The sequence below is a fragment of the Octopus sinensis genome, linkage group LG11 (assembly GCF_006345805.1).
Source record: "Octopus sinensis linkage group LG11, ASM634580v1, whole genome shotgun sequence".
NCBI lineage: Eukaryota > Metazoa > Mollusca > Cephalopoda > Octopoda > Octopodidae > Octopus > Octopus sinensis.
In genome coordinates this window covers 31,187,594-31,205,079 of record NC_043007.1, presented here as the reverse complement: position 1 = coordinate 31,205,079, position 17,486 = coordinate 31,187,594, and the positions used below count along the sequence as shown (strand labels likewise).

Genomic DNA, 17,486 nt, shown 5'->3' with positions numbered 1-17,486 from the left:
ACCAGGCCTTTCAGAGTGGTTGGCGTTAGGAAGGGCATCCAGGTGTAGAAGCATTGTCAGATCAGATTGGAGCCTGGTGTGGCCTCCTGGCTTGCCAGTCCCCAGTCATACTGTCCAACCCATGCCAGCATGGAAAATGGACATTAAACGATGACGATGAATTTAGTAGCCAGTCCAACATTTGTCTTGAAATGCTACCTGGAGCTCTTCCAATCCAGCCCCATTTCCTTTCCAGAATTTCTTGACTGATGACAGCTTGGTTCGTTCTATCCCACAGATTTCTGTTTGAAATTTCATCCTGCCACGAGATTTTGAGGATTCAACCCTTTCCTTACCGTATTTACTTTGAGATGCTCTGTGTTTGCTGTTTGACTGGCTTCCCACGCCAGTGGTACATAAACAGCACCATCTGAACATGGTCGATGCCAGTGCAGCCTACTGGCTCCCGTACCAGTGGCATGTAAAAAGCACCTACTATACTCTCAGAGTGGTTGGTGTTAGGAAGGGCATCCAGCTGTAGAAACATTGTCAGATCAGATTGGTGCCTGGCGCAGTCTCCTGGCTTGCCAGTCCCCAGTGAAACCGTCCAACCCATGCCAGCATGGAAAATGGACATTAAACGGTGATGATGATGATGAATTTAGTAAAATAACTTAGTTATCATAAAGCTAGTGTTAGGAACATAAATTGTGACTAAGGTTTGGTGGAAGATTTTTATTCGAAACTCATGGAAACAAGATATTTGTACTACAGAGCTAGAGGTGGTTTCAGCTGGGTTGGCATTGAAAGGGTTAATACTAAACTAAAAATTAATTTTCTAATTATTCCATGTTTGTATCTGGTCAGCAAGATTCTTGATGTGAACTCCTACATTGAAACAGATTTTGCTAGATCTTGGGTGAGTTGTTATGCCAATAATAAACACGTAAAAGCGCCCATGCAGTGCCACATAAAAGCATGCAGCACACTCTGTAAAGAGGTTGGCATTAGGAAGGGCATCCAGCAGTGGAAACCATGCCAAATCAGAGTGGAGCCCTTACCCACCCAACTTGCAAGCTCTGGTCACACCGTCCAATCCAGGCCAGCATGGACAACAGCTGATGATGATGGAAGCACTTTGACAAACATAAGTGATTGACTGACAAGGAAGAGAAATAAAACTGGTGTATGTGTATTTATTATTAGCATAATGACCCTCCCAAAATGCAACAAAAAACATTCTTTTGAAAATTAATAATAATTATCTCATTAAATAAACAGAAAAGCACTTACCTGAGTGATTGGTTTTTTGGCAAATGATTTGTTAGAACCTTCCAACTGAATGCTGAATTTATTCTCTGTCAAAAACAAAATTGACAATGTTGTTAGTGAAAGCCAGACACAATAATAATAATAATAATTCATTCTTTTATTAGCCACAAGGGCTCGCATAGAACAACATTAAATGACATGCAACAACTTAAAAGACAAAAACTGGACGATACAATGGGTTTTCTGCATGTAAACAATATAAATAACAGTTAAGAAATTAAACAAATTAAAACTCCCAAAAGGAGAGGTGCTTTAAGGTCCTCGTGGAAAAACCCAGAAAAGCCACGAGTGCCTGATCAACAGGGCAAGAGCCATTTCCCTTTTATCTTTCACAGATGCACGCTCAGAATTGGTCCTTCCACACTGGCCATTTTTCCAACATTCCCCCACCTTTCAACAAATTTGCTACAAGGCAACACATCCCCCTCCACCCTCAGCTTCCTTTTCAAGTTTTTAGGGCTGGAGCTGTGACCTCATGATGCAGAGCAGTAGAGGTGAGAGAGAGAGAGAGAGAGAGAGAGAGAGAGAGAGAGAGAGAGAGAGAGAGAGAGAGAGAGAGAGAGAGAGAGAGAGAGAGAGAGAGACACTCCCTGATCTCCAGGTTAGGGTTAGGGTTACTCCAGAAATCCTTCAGAGGAACCCCCTTTCAGCCACTTACATTCGCAATTTTACTCTTTCAGTCATTACCCAACATTTATGACCATAGGTGAGGATAGACACAAAAAACAAAAGAAAAAAAACTGAATTGAAGGTTTCAAGCTCAGCTCTTTTGCCAACCTCTCCTCTTCTGAGGATCAAATGTTGAAGATGACCCATTACTGTACCAGCATCTGCAATTCTAGCATCTAATTCAGCCTCCTGAATAAGGCCCCAAGATACTTAAACTTCCATCACTCATGAATATGGCCCCAAGATAAACTTCCATCACTCATGAATATGGCCCCAAGATAAACTTTCATCACTCATGAATATGGCCCCAAGATACTTAAACTTCCATCACTCATGAACATGACCCCAAGATACTTAAATTTTCATCACTCATGAATATGGCCCTAAGATACTTAAGCTTCCATCACTCATGAATATGGCCCCAAGATACTTAAACTTCTCCACTCAGTAATGTCCCACTAACATGCCGATTGCACTGAGGAGTGGACCTTCTTGAAAGGGCCAATGCCTCAGTCTTTGCAGCACTAATTCTCATCCCAGGCTTGCAACACCCACCAGCCAACCCATTCAGTGTATACTAGGGATCATCTTCTGATGAGCCAAAGTAGCCGCATATCACCTACAAATAATATCAACCAAATGACCCTCTCCCACAACAGCTGCGCATGTCCATAGTTCATAGGAATTATGAAAAGTAGAGCAAACAATGTGCACCCCAACTGAAGTTCAACACGCTCGTTGAAAGGTTTTGACTTAGCACCATTTAACTGAACACAAAACATTTAGGCGGCAACAGAGTGGAGATTGTAAACAGACACCATTAAGTCATACCTTGGTCTTTGTCTTTGCTGATTTTATACTGTAAAAGATGTCCTTGTTTCGTTCCAACCAACAATACATCCTCTGAAATATAAAAAGAAAGGAAGAAACTGGTTATAGAATATAAAAAGATATAAATATAAATATAAAAAAAAGAAACATCCATTGAGAAATATTCACAGAAGAGGAATGGATCAACACAACATATTTTCATGTATCTCTGAAATCTATCATCAGAGCTACAACACCAATGTTTTGTAATCTGCTATCCAAAGATCTAAGTAAACAGTCTCTTGTTCCAAACATCTTCAAAGGTATGAAGCAAGTGGCTGATTCACTGACAGGAGACGAGATGACCACAGCACCTCTCGTGGACTGCAGCTTTTGCAGAGTAAAAATGTAAAGAAACATCATCATCATCGTTTAACGTCCGTTTTCCGTGCGAGCATGGGTTGGACGGCTCGACCGGGGTTTGGGAAGCCGGGAGGCTGCACCAGGCTCCAGTCTGATCTGGTAGTGTTTCTACAGCTGGATGCCCTTCCTAACACCAACCACTCCATGAGTGTAGTGGCTGCTTTTTACATGCCACCGGCACAGGGGCCAGGGGAGACTACATACTATGTACACACACACACACACATCATCTTCATTATCATTTAAACAACATGTTCTATGCTGGCATGGGCCAGATCATTTGATAGAACCCAATGGGTCCAAAGATTGCATCATGCCTCAGTGTCCTGCTTTGGTTTGGTTCCTTTGACCGGATGTCCTTCCTAATGCCAACCACCTGACAGCATGTACTGAATGCCTTTCCTCCATGCTATCGGTACAAATAAGGTTGCCGTGCAGCTTACAAGACTACAAAATCCAAGAGAGCTGACTTTATGCTAGGAGATGTGATGCTAAAGTATGAGAGAAGGGGCTAGAACAGAACAGGTTCTTTGCTATAAAGGGGCTACACGGCAACGCACATTCTACAAAAGTGGGTTGGGGTGATGCTGGTGGAGTTGGGAAGAGATAGAAAAAGTGGTGATGATGTGTCCTTCCTCAAAGTCCAATTCTTGACCTCCTCGTGGCATGAAGGTAAAATGACTGAGTGTCAAACCTATGCCATCAGGGACCTTCAGTCCCTGGTAGGGCCACCCAAGGTGAACTGGTCCGACACCGGTAGTGCTAGAGCTGCAACCTGGCTAACTGGAGGGCAATGGTGAATTCCCGGTGATGTCTGTTCCGGAATCTGGCAGGTTCCTGGTGGTGTTGGATCGTGTCTGTGGGCATCCTGCAGCGAGAAGGCACAACACAAGGACAACCTGCTATGGGTTGTTTGTGGTGGCTTACGAATATAAAGAGGAACTGTTTTCACAGACTCTGATCATCCTTTGAAACTTCTATGAACTCGATAGAAGCCAGTTTAGCTCCTCCCAGGTGAATGCCATCTCAACACAAGAAGATGTGTGTGGGTGGACCTTCATAACATCTCTGAACTATTTATTCTCTCAACAACAATTTCCTAAACCAACAAAAGCACAATTTTCATAGATTTACTGATTCTTTCGGTTATCTGGCACTCCATCGGGGTGTTCCAGTTGAGGCATTCAACAGAATGGCCTGCTCATAAAATTAACATACAAGTAGCTGAACCCCCACTAGTAAGCACCATTCATGCGTGGGTCATTGCCAGTGTCGCCTGACTGGCTCCCCATGCTGGTGGCATGTAAAAAGCACCATCCAAGCATGGTCGATGCCAACCCCGTTGCCCTAACTGGTTCCTGTGCCAGTGGAACATAAAAAGCACCATCCAAACGTGGTGGATGCCAGCCCCGCCTGACTGGCTCCCGTGCTGGTAGCACGTAAAAAGCACCATCTGAATGTGGTCAATGCCATCCCCGCGCTCTGACTGGTTCCTGTGCTGGTGGCACATAAAAAGCACCCACTACACTCTCAGAGTGGTTGGCCTTAGGAAGGGCATCTAACTGTAGAAACCTTGCCAGATCAGATTGGAGCCTGGTGCTGCCTCCTGGCTTCCCAGACCCCAGTCAAACTGTCCAACCCATGCCAGCATGGAAAACGGACGTTAAACGATGATAATGATTCAGCATGACACAGAATGCAACAAGACTGACCCTTTGAAATGCAGATACAACTCATTTATGCCAGCTGAATGAACTGGAGCATCTTGCTCAAGGACATAACATGCTCCCAGATCCCCTAACTACTAAGCCATGTGCCTTCACATGATTCTTTCGCTACCACTACAGAAAGTATGAATGAAGCTATGCTCCACTAAGAAGATCAGAATAAGACCGAAACATGTCCAGAATGACACTGCTAAACTTTTATTTATTTAGTTAGTTTTCTTTTTACTGGTTGCACTCTTTGAACTGTGGAATTGCTATGGCACTGCATTCAGGATTCCATTGCCAGTACTTTGGTTTGTACTTATTTTATCAATTTCTACTTATTGAATAGTGGAGGCACATGGCTAAGTGGTTAGTGTATTGGACTCGTGATCATAAGGTTGTAGTTTCGATTCCTGGACTGAGGTATGTGTTGTGTTCTTGAGTGAAATATTCCATTCCATGTTGCCCCAGTCCACTCAGCTGGTTAAAATGAGTAATCGTGCGACAGACCAGCATCCCATTCAGGGAGGAATATCTATGCCAGAGAAACCAGGAAACCAGCCCCATGCTCCTTACAGAGCAATAATATACTCTGACCAACTCACTGAACAGGAACAGGCCTGACTGGCTGGGCCGTTAAGAAGTCCACTTCCCAACCATATGATCTTGGGTTCAGTCCCACAGCGACAAGTGTCTTCTATGGTTCAAGTAAAGACTTGAGCAGATTTGTCTAGACTGAAACTGAAAGAAGCCTGTCGTGTGTGTGTGTGTGCACATTCTTGATATGACATCATGTGATAATTGTAAACGAATGGCACCATCATACAAGCAGGAGCCATACCGTGAGACCAAACTTGGAACCAATTAGTTACTAAGTGAACTTCTTAACCAAGGAAAATGACAATATTAGTCAATGGCTAATACATTTTTTATTTTCCTTACTATCACAGACATGGCTGTGTGACAAGAAGTTTGCCTCCTAACAACATGGTTCTGGGTTCAGTCCCACTGCATGGCACTGTGGGTAAATGTCTCCTACTGTAGCCTCAAGCTGACCAAAGTCTTGTGAGTGGATTTGGTTGACGGAAAATGAAAGAAGCCCATCATATATATATATATATATATATATATATATATATATATATATATGACGGGCTTCTTTCAGTTTCCATCTGCCAAATCTACTCACAAGGCTTTGGTCAGCCTTATATCTATATATATAAAACCGAGAATGTCTGTCTGTATGTGTGCATCGCTAAAATTCAAGAACTGTTTACCAAACAGTGGAGAAGTGGAGTATGACCAACGAAATTCCGGCACTCTGCTGTGATACGACAGTAGGCAACACAAGTTGAGCGAATGGTACCAGTACAAATCTAGAAAAGTTATTCAATCGCGACCTGTTTTACTTCCCTTGCTGTCATCGCTTTTTTTGAGTTAGTTTTTAGGAACTGTTTTGACTCACTGATGGATGCAACTTCTGGTCCAGACATGGGGTTTTTCAAAAGATTTAGAGAAACCTGGACGGAACTGAACAAGAAGGTTTACATAACTTGTAGCAATGAAGTGCCTGAAGATGTCCACTCTGCCATTCTTGGATTTCTTGAATACCACCTTTCTATGCAGAAATGATTACCGAGAATTGTTGGGTTAACAATGATCTTTCTTAGCAGCAATTTACATATTCAAGATAGACTTGTTTCAAGATCAATTTCAGTTTTCTCCTGAGGAGAAGCACTCATGTATTTTTCTTGCTCACGTGTATGTCCAAGCCTGGTTTCTGACATCAGAAGTAATTAAAGCATCTTATCATGATTTCCTATTCATGCGTCAACTGATAAATTATCAGGATATTGATCCAGAAATCAGTAAGGCTGCCGCAAAAATATTTTCCAACCATCTCTGGTATTTAGCTCCCGAAACTGTGGCTCTGTCCATATTTGATGACAATGTTCCAGCAGAGGTGAAGGCAAATATTGCTCAAGTTATGCTGGAAGCAGACAAAGGTGAAGAAGAGGAAGAAGAAAAAAAATCAACTGAAGAGGTACATTCTGCACCAAAATAACTTTTCTTCCTTTACAAACATTGAGTTTTTGTCTAAAAACTTTCTTCACGAGATTTTCTATCTGTAACAATTTTCTCAACAAAGTTTACTGGTCTTCTACAGCAGATCCTATTAAGTAAGATCTGGAGAATGTGATTTTGAAAGGATTCTGCTTCTCTTACTAATAACGAATTCTGACCCAACCTATCAATTGGAAGCACTCCATCGGTTACGGCGATGAGGGTTCCGGTTGATCCGATCAACGGAACAGCCTGCTCGTGAAATTAATGTGTAAGTGGCTGAGCACTCCACAGACACGTGTACCCTTAACGTAGTTCTCGGGGATATTCAGCGTGACACAGAGTGACAAGGCCGGCCCTTTGAAATACAGGTACAACAGAAACAGGAAGTAAGAATGAGAGAAAGTTGTAGTGAAAGAGTACAGCAGGGATCACCACCATCCCCTGCCGGAGCCTCGTGGAGCTTTAGGTGTTTTCGCTCAATAAACACTCACAACGCCCGGTCTGGGAATCGAAACCGCGAGTCTGCTGCCCTAACCACTGGGCCATTGCGCCTCCACTGCCTATCAATTATATGCTTCACCAATGATCTGTTCATCACTATGTTTCTATATCAGCAGAGGCTAAATTTGTCCAAGTACATGGTTGCTAGTGAACACTCGCTACTAACAATACTCAAAGAAGCAGAGATCTGGATTTAGCAATTCCATTGCTAATGTTAGACACTTTTGCCTGCTATGGATACATCTCATGGAGGTGCTTGGCCTAGTGGTTAAGATGTTCGACTCACAATCGTAAGATTGTGGTTTCGATTCCTGGACTGGGCAATGCATTGTATTCTTGAGCAAAACACCTCACTTCACGTTGCTCCAGTCCACTTAGCTGTAGAAATGAGTACCACTAGTTAGGTTTCCATCCAACCCATGTTTGCATGGAAAATGGACATTAAACGAGGATGATGTTGGATTTACAACTGTAAGATTGTGAGTTCGATCCCTGGACCAGGTGATCCATTGTGTTCTTGAGCAAGACACTTCGTCTCACATTGCTCTAGTTCACTCAGCTGTAGAAATGGGTTTAGCCTTGAAAGGGATGGGCTCGACCAGGCTTTCTCACCCTAAATATGATGCACCCCAATGACCCCCACGGGGTTAAGGGACTTGTCAGATACATCTCTCTACTTTTTAGCACTATAAGTCTATACCGGATGATTTCTCGAGACAAATCAAAATCAAACCAAATCAAATCAGATATCAGAAAGCAGAACCAAAATCAAAGTCGATCAATGTCAATGAAAATTGCGGCTGTGATACCAGTGCCAGTGACAAGTAACATCCGATCGTGGCTGTTGCCAGCGCCGCCCCGACTGGCTTCCGTGCCGGTGACATGTAAAAAGCACCATCCGTTCGTGGCCATTGCCAGCCTCGCCTGGCCCCGTGCTGGTGGCACGTAAAAAGCACCATCCGTCCGGCATCTGTGCGGGTGGCACGTAAAAAGCACCCACTAAACTCACGGAGTGGTTGGCGTTAGGAAGGGCATCCAGCCGTAGAAACACTGCCAGATCAGACTGGGCCTGGTGCAGCCTTCTGGCTTCACAGACCCCAGTTGAACCGTCCAACCCATGCTAGCATGGAAAACAGACGCTAAACGATGATGAATGCCACAGTGTAGTGGCTTTCAACAGAATATGTAAGTTAAGTAAGATATACAGAATGCTATTTTGAACTAAAACTGCTTCTGTTGCTAAAAACGAACATTGCCTTTAGTTCAATAACTGTAATTATTAAGCTGGGGTTTGGAACAGAAATTAAGATAAAATCTTTAATTTAGGTTACTTTAAAACAGAAAACTTGTATCATCTGACGAAGGGCCGTCACTGACGAATTCATCTCATCCTCTGTGTGTGTGTGTGTGTGTGTGTGTGGTTAGAGTACTTATTTTGTTTGGTAATTGCCAGCAATAAGTCAACAGTGTGTATATATACATATATATATATACATACATATACATATATATATATATATATATGTATATATATATATATATATATATATATATATGTCAAAATAAGCAACAAGGATATCATCTACCATACCTAGAGTATATATATATATAAAATCGAGGAAAAGTTTTTCTGTCACACTAAAATTTGTACTTGAAGGGAAAATAATGCAATGTTTACTACCAACAGAAATTCAGACAGAAGTGAGGTTTAAAGAAAAACAAACAAACTCGGCTCTAAGCAGCCACAGACAAAATTATGTAAATATTACGACGGAGCAGAAAATGTGACGGAACTCGACAGCGAAGAGCTTCTGTGGTGATGAGTCATTAGACATAGGAGAGGCAACGACAACGATTTCATGTGATTCCACCTCCATCCAGCCATCCCTTTCAGTTCAATTATCAACATTAAACAAACTTTATTTGGAGGGAAAGAAAGAAAAGAACGAAAGAAAGAAAGAAAAAGGAAGGCAGGAAGTGCTCGTTTGTTTATCCGTTCTACCCAACCCCCTGATCAGCTAGATCTAGTTGACCCGGCCCTATGATCAAAGGTACTCTAACCACGATCAACAAATTGGCCTCATTGTGCAATGTGTCCCCTTTTTTTTTTTTAAAGAAAAAATGAAAATAAACAGAGTTGGGCGTGGTTTCCCATAAATCTGTCTGCTACTTCTAACATGTCAGGCGATTTGTCCCGGACATTACCTTTATGTAGACAGAGGTTTTGTTGGTGTTGTTTAAGCCAAGGTCAGGCACTAGTTAAGCAAACATGATCAAAAACAATCCAGTCGTGACCACCCCGTCTTTTATTCAGACAGCGTAGCCCGGCCGGACAGGACAGTTGAATGTGTCCCACTTTTTTAGATAGTGTAGAATGGGGGAGATTTTGAGTGCAGTAGCACCACCAAAATCGAGCAACCACTTAGAAATAGGGTGAAGCAGAACCCTTAGCAGGCCGGGCGAAATGCTTAGCGGTATTTCGTCTGCCGCTACGTTCTGAGTTCAAATTCCGCCGAGGTCGACTTTGCCTTTCATCCTTTCGGGGTTGATTAAATAAATACCAGTTACGCACTGGGGTCGATATAATCGACTTAATCCCTTTGTCTGTCCTTGTTTGTCCCCTCTGTGTTTAGCCCCTTGTGGGTAGTAAAGAAACAGGTATAACTTCATATACATCTTATACACTCTGGAACGATTGTCCAAGAGACGGAAGTGAAGAGAAATAACTCTGGCTTGAATAAGTTGTTAAAAATACCACAGGATGTGTGAAGGTACCAAGTGCCACCAATGTGCTTATCTCGACCAACTACACTCTAAATAATAATTATATTCTTGCACCACAAACAGTATAGGAACAAAATGCCAGTAATTTATTAATCGAACAGCAAAACCGCAACTTGCCCTCCCCCGATATCTAAAAACGAGTGGGTTTCATAACCAGTCTCCGTAGTCAGACTATATTCAATAACTGATGGGATTCAACTACAGGATCGAAAGTAATCAGGGTGGCCCCACTTTTTCTGTACACGAAGATTTTGTAGATAAAGTTAAAGTCTTCTACATGTTGTATACACAGAGTTTGCCAAAAATCTATGGTTATGTTCTGTTATACAGAATACAATATCTAAATAGTAAGATTTGCATAGATTGAGGTTGTATTTTATTAGCCCAAGGTCAGTCCTAACCGAGCTGACTAATTATCAAAAAACATGCCAGCCATGACCACCCGTCGTCTTTGGAGTATGCAAAACCGTATTATCTATTTTCCCAAGACAGAAGTGTATGATATGAGTTAGACTTGACTGCTATTTCTAGCAGGTCGGACGACCATGCTGATGCTCGCTCGGCTGTTGTTTAGATATGAAAGGTGTTCTACCTTTAACCATTCCACCTTCTGTATATGAAGGACTACATGGCCTAATGGACTTCTTTTTTACTGAAAACGATAGGTTGTCATTTCAGAGGCTCTCTCGTTATATCGATTTGCATTGAATACGTATCGATGATTTGATGAAAGTTACTGTCTCTGTCTAACAGCAACAAATGCGTTCAAATTTAATTCAGAACAACACGAAAATCGGCAGAAATGATAAGAGAATGAATTTCCAAACATACATAGGGAAAAAGATTGGACATATAAAGCATTTAGACTCATTGGTTACGATTGGAAGTGTTTAAATGCAATGAATACGATTATGATGAAAAACTGTCCAAACCGTTTCTATACTATCAACCAGTGTAACAATAATAAAAGTAGTTTTTCAAAAGAATTCTCTATTCTATGCTCTTGGAATCATCATGATTCATCTAACAATCTCCAACACACAACTAGTACTTGGTGTTCGATGAGTTTCCAATCACCAGCAATAAGTGTTTAAGACGAGGTCAATTTTGTAAAAAGGGGCGGGATTACCTATATATATCGTTAGCCACTACACACATTTTTTTTCTCTCTTTGTTTCTTTCTGTGTCCCTTTCTGTAGAAGAGCGTAGGCTCGAAACGTCAAAGATTTTTTCTATTCCTGAGCGTTATACTAATACATCTGTTTGTTTTGTACACCACCTGTCTCTTGTTTTTTTCGTAAACTCTCCCTATATATATATATATATATATATATATATATATATATATATATACACACACACATATATATATATGTATGTATGTGTGCATGTATGTATGTATGTATGTATGTATATATATGTGTGTAGGTAGAACAATGGATCTTCGTGTTGCCTGAAGTGCTACATTATGGCGAAACGAGTAGGTGTAATATATATTAGGATATCCAGCTTATTTTATATATAAAACACAGTGTCTCGTTAATAAATAACATACATGGGTATATAATATTGTCGCCCAAAACATTATGTCAGCCTTACATGTTATATTTAATAACTTGTTCTTGTATCGAAGAATATAAATGCTCGTCTCTCGACAAAAACTGTTTAAGAAACTGAATCAAATTAACGTGTTGTGTAGACCCGATGCAATTCGAATCATAAGAAAAACTTGAGAAAGGTAAAACACCCAAAATATTTGGTACAGGTGTTAAATAGTTCAATATCTTATCTCATTAAGAATAAAAGTTATAATGTTCGTCTACCCAGACTAACAATTTCCTAAATGACAGTCTCCTTTCTGTGTTGTTGCGACAAACTTCTGAAGTTCTTCAGGCGAAAAGCAAGACAAGTTTTTAAAGGAACAGAGAGGGCAACTGAATGTTTATTGACAAAGATGTTAATGTCTCCAAACTTGCAAGAATATCTTCAAGAGCTGGAATTGAATGAATGGGATGCAAGTCCCGTGATAACGGGTAACATTCCGATGTGGTCTTCTCAACAACTATAGAAAAACAAAGCATTTCGAATATAATAGAAGCAAGTCTGTGGTGGATTTCGCTTCAGACCGGCCTAAATTTCAGGTTTCTGGCATTATCGACCCAAAGTGACAAAAGGCGGAGTTGATAACGGTGTAAATTAAACGGAGAAACTGGAAAGACAAATTACAGAGAAGCGAGATACTCAACCACTTATCATTTCAATCGCCCAAATAATGATATGTCACGTTGCTATAAACCTATCAATTGTTAAGGGAGAACTTATAAAGGATTTAAACAACCCCAATACATGGGTACTACTTGAGAACAGTGGTCCCGGTGCGCGCACTCGCGTAGTCGCGCTAGCTAGTCATGACTAGTCGATCCTTACTTTGTGTTTTTGTGTTATTTACTTTGTGTAAAAAAAATTATTTATTTTGTGTTTTATTTACTTTGCTAGGGGAGTCGTTGTAGACTCGACTAGTCACGACTAGCTAGCGCGGATGCGCGACTAGGCGAGTGCGCGCACCGGGACCACTGTTCTCAAGTAGTACCAAGGATTTAAACAACCCCCCAATACATGTACTGTACTTATAAATTAAATAACAACACGGACTTCGGTCGCTTCAAAGAAATAAATGACTTCAGCTTGATAAGTTCCGTCACATGAAATATTTGCCACAGACTCACTGCTTCTTCATTATGGAAAAAAGAATAATATGTCGTGGAGCTAATTAAGTGTATTTTGTAATTAATTCTCGCACGCTTTGAGCCTTTTTCATTCATCAAAGGCGTTGTTGTAGCAGGTACCCTCGGCTTTTATGGATGGCTTCGGAGGTGGTGTGCGGGGAAAGGCACTCCCAGCCCGAACTCAGTCCGGAAAGGATGGACGGAAGCCTGGTTCAATGTCACAATAAACGATAACAAAAGAAAAATGGTAAATGAAATGAAGAATCACAGAAAGTGTTGAGCAAGTTGAGGTGTAAATATATATAAAAGAAACGGAGGAGAGGAATTATCTCGTCGCCTTTTAAAATAAAACTGCGACATTCCATGGGAAATCTGAAGAGGAGGAGAAGAACCCGATGGAACGGGAAGTAAAAAGGGGTTTGGCTTCGAAAGAAAGGGATAAATGGAAGTTCTGTTCCTACCGTAGCATGCGATAGATCCGATTTGGATTTGTAATGGGAGTTTTTCCAGTATTGGAACGGCTTCGTAGGCACAAGGCATCCTTCAGGCATGAGAGATAAACACGGAGACCAACGATGCGCACCTCTCTCCTCCCCCTCACTCTCTCCCTCTGTCTCTTTCTTTCTCTCTCTCTCTCCCTCTCTCTCTTTCTTTCTCTCCCTCTCTCTCTCTCTTTCGCTTCGCTTTCAGCTTGTTTGTGTCATGTGACCAGGGTCGTACACCAAAGAGTTACACTCAAGGCCAGTAACTTCACTTTACAGCTTGTTTAGAATCATACACCAAAGAGTTACACTCAAGGCTGATAACATAAAACTTTGAGAGACCAGGATCATACACCAAAGAGTTACACTCAAGGCTGATAACTTCACTTCCAGCTTGTTTGTGTCATGTGACCAGAATCAGCCTTGAGTCACACTCAACAGGCGAGTGACTCAACACTTCAGTTGATCAACTTCTCTACTTCACCGTGCTGTAAACTTTGAAAGACTTAGGCTGCGTGCGAAGTTTAAATGGTAGTATAGACTTGATTAACTACTTTATAATCACTTCAGATTGACATTCATTACAAAATATAATTGATTTCTTGTATTTTTTAATGATTTTATTGCTGTTATAATATTAATTCCTTCGCGTTGTTAAAAGTGAAAGTAGTGAAACTTATCTGCGCCATTATGGACGATAGGGAAGAAAGGAGACATTCAGGTCGTTCTGTCAATGAAAGCTATTATCAATGCGATAAAACTTCCGGGTATGTCAATGAGCACCGAGCTAAGAGATCGGATTGCGGTAACCAAAATAGGAACCAACAAAGACCTTATCCGTATGGACCTGATCAGAACCAATTTGAAACATGCGATTACCAAAATAGGCAGCAACGAAGACCTCATCCGTATAGATCTGATCAGAACCAACGAAGACCTCATCCGTATAGACCTGATCAGAACCAACAAAGACCTCATCCGTATAGACCTGATCAGAACCAACAAAGACCTTATCCGTATGGACCTGATCAGAACCAATTTGAAACATGCGATTACCAAAATAGGCAGCAACGAAGACCTCATCCGTATAGATCTGATCAGAACCAACAAAGACATCCTCCGTATAGACCTGATCAGGATGTTGTTGCTATTTCAAAGTATCTCTCTTTTATTTTGCGTCACCCAAAGAAAGATTCGAAACTGCAAATGACCGAAGAAGGATATATATACATTAATGATATTTTAAAAACGTGGAGATACCGTAATCTGGGATTGTCAGATGTTTTGCATATCGTAAGAAGTAATGACAAGCAGCGATTTGCTGTTAAAAAAGATGATAATGGATATTACATGATACGAGCTACTCAGGGACATTCAGTAGACGTAAATCTTCGTTTGGAGCCAATTTTAAATCCGGAACATTTTCCTACAGTGGTTCACGGAACCACGTACGATGCTTGGCAATTCATTCGTTGGGAAGGCCTAAAGAAAATGAACCGCGCATACATACATTTTGCTTCAGGTATGCCAGAGGATTCTGGTGTCATCAGCGGTATGCGCAATTCCAGCGTAATAAGCATTTTTATCGACTTGGAAAAAGCCATTTTATGTGGAATTAAATTTTTCCTTTCGGAGAATAGGGTGATATTAAGCAAAGGAGACCAGAATGGTATAATTCATCCTGAATTCTTCCGTTGTGTTATAAATCGAAAGACAGGTCAACTTTTAAACTGAAAAAAAATTATATTTTGGGGCAGTTCAACATTTACGATGGAATAGATAGCTTTGCTTTGCTAATTATATATAAAAGAAAATCTTTTCAAAATATTTTCCTTGTCTGTTTATACGATACAAAATAAAATCTAAGTTGTAAATGGAAACCTTTCAAAACTTACATCATGACTATTACTAATCACAAATGTTTAATTTTTTATAACTGATTAATTCTGTTGGACTTTTTTGCTGAACTGCTTAGTTACAGGGATGTAAACAAACCAATGCCAGTTGTCAAGTAGTGAGGGTGAGGTACAAAGACACACACACACATACAACAGACTTCCACAGTTTCTATCTACCAAATCCTCTCACTGGGGTCAGGTAGAGTAGAAGGCACTTGCCGAAAGTGCCATGCAGTGGAACTGAACTCGAAACCATCTTAACCACACAGCCATGTCTGACAAAAAGAAAGAGAACCATTGAGGTGGTCACGGCTAGGCTTACCTTTGGTTCATAATTTTACTTGATTTGAGCGAACTTTTTAGCTAAACCACAACATGGAAAGATCAATGTAGTCCATAGCCAAACAACCTCTCTTCTTTTTGTTAGGGAGTTTTTAAACACAAGGGTTACTGTTTGGGGGAGGTCTTATTTCTTTACTGTTATGGATATTGCATTTTTCTTTTTCTCTTTTTCTGCTGACTTGTATAGTCTTAGATTCAATTCAGTGCCAAACCAAAAGTACAGAAACTATTATTTCACTTAAATGGTGTTGTTTAATCTATTGATATTGATATTAATAACTTCACCACACACATTCAACTCAATAATAATAACAACAACAAATACTAAAGATGGTGCTATGGCCTTTTCTTTGATAACATCTTTCTTGCTTATTTAAATTCAGTTCAATGCACACTTGCCTTCAACCAACCATTTCTCTTTGTGTGTGTGTGTGATCTTGATAATAGTTTAGAACAAGTTGTTTTACACCTATTACACTATTTTTTTGTTTTTATGACCGGGTCGAACGCTTTAGTTTGACCATTCTATCAACATCACAATGTTTCTAAAATCAATTTATATCCATTTCTTTAGCTATTGATTTCAACAATTCCAATCTATGTAAGAAAACCCTAATTATTTTCTTGATTGTCTATTATAATCATTTGTTTATTAAATAAATTGTGTTATTTTTGCCAATATTTCGAATTCTGTTTGTGTTTTAAAGATAAACTTTATTTTTACATTACGATAATGAACTTTTTTTTATCAACACCTATTCTGGTAGACGTCCCATAGCCATTCGGTGTTAAAAAAACTAATGTTTAGGTTGAATCTATGTCAAATGTTAGAGAAAGAAACCTAGCTGTTTCTTGCAATACATACATCTAAAGCAAAAGTTTTTTCAGAGGCCCTTAAAATACTATTGTGGGTCCACAAATTTACTATTTTGTTGCGTGGACCCCCCCCCCCAAAAAAAATAAATAAAGACTTATATGGACCCCCGTTTCAGAACCACTGATTTAAGGACTCGATATTCGTAATTATATTTATTTGCTTCATTTTAACAATTTAAACGAAAGAAAAACAAACAGAATTTGCTATTTTGAAAATAATTTTAATTTCTCCAAACACATTTAATTGTGTCAAGGACCTGGAATCCTTTTAAGGGATGCTAGCATCCTAGTTCTCCGGTTTTTACTAGTTTTCAGTGAGAACTAAGGATATTAGTTTTGCATTGATATATAGGTATTTAAAATAATTTTTTCTAGCCCTTTTCAAGCCAAGCCAGGCTCGTGGGCCCGGTTTCTGTGGCGTATGTCTTCCCCCCTCCCCCAACTGGACGGGACGCCAGTCCATCGCACGACCTGAATATCTATATTCAATCTCGTTTTATTTTGTAATTCATTTACTGTTTCTTCATAAATCTCGTAAAAATCGCCCTAAAAAAATGTCTTCAAAAAGTAATTTATCTAAGTTTTCTTTCACTCCTGCTTCCGAAGTTTTACTGATAATTTAAATGTTAACGAAATAACGGGCGATTCACATATAAAATTCCAAGAAAATCACTTATTAGTTTCGCTGCTGCTATTAAGGGAGTGTAAACGTTGAATTTCCTTTTCCCGGAAAAATGTTTCTAGATGCGACCAACTTTCATTTTAAAGTTTCAGAATAAAGGTAGATAACTCAACATAAACCACATCTCGTTTATTTCTGTATTCTTTTATTCTACAAAGGAATACTCTCTTTTTACTCTCTTTTACTTGTTTCAGTCATTTGACTGC

General features: G+C 40.1%; 2 protein-coding genes across 8 annotated transcripts in view; one reads left to right on the top strand and one right to left on the bottom strand.

Moving 5' to 3' along the window:
* LOC115217001 (vam6/Vps39-like protein) overlaps window positions 1-13,724 on the bottom strand; it is a 132,550-nt gene extending 118,826 nt beyond the window's left edge. Inside the window, exons 1-3 of the mRNA XM_029786520.2 lie at window positions 13,462-13,724; window positions 2,812-2,883; window positions 1,273-1,337 (exon numbers count right to left, since the gene is read on the bottom strand). Coding sequence (XP_029642380.1) covers window positions 1,273-1,337; window positions 2,812-2,883; window positions 13,462-13,540 — 216 coding nt within the window. The 5' untranslated portion in view covers window positions 13,541-13,724. The remainder of the gene's footprint in view (window positions 1-1,272; window positions 1,338-2,811; window positions 2,884-13,461) is intronic.
* A 109-nt stretch (window positions 13,725-13,833) lies between these two features.
* On the top strand, window positions 13,834-17,168 carry LOC115217002 (tRNA 2'-phosphotransferase 1). 7 transcript variants are annotated; one of them, XM_036507305.1, is made up of 2 exons: window positions 13,834-14,257; window positions 14,315-17,168. In XM_036507305.1, exons 1-2 carry the CDS (start codon window positions 14,173-14,175, stop codon window positions 15,214-15,216), a joined length of 987 nt encoding a protein of 328 aa, XP_036363198.1. In that variant the 5' UTR covers window positions 13,834-14,172; the 3' UTR covers window positions 15,217-17,168. The 7 variants fall into 7 exon arrangements, with proteins under 7 accessions (XP_036363198.1, XP_029642382.1, XP_036363199.1 ...); XM_029786522.2 differs by having other exon boundaries at window positions 14,288-17,168; XM_036507306.1 differs by having other exon boundaries at window positions 13,834-14,481; window positions 14,551-17,168.
* The last annotated feature ends 318 nt before the right edge of the window (window positions 17,169-17,486 follow it).

Coding starts and splice junctions, on each gene's coding strand:
- LOC115217002 (XM_029786522.2), top strand. CDS start 14,173: ATGGACGATAGGGAAGAAAGGAGACATTCAGGTCGTTCTGTCAATGAA. Junction 14,258..14,287: donor TAAAACTTCCGGGTATGTCA/ATGAGCACCGAG, acceptor GATCGGATTGCG/GTAACCAAAATAGGAACCAA.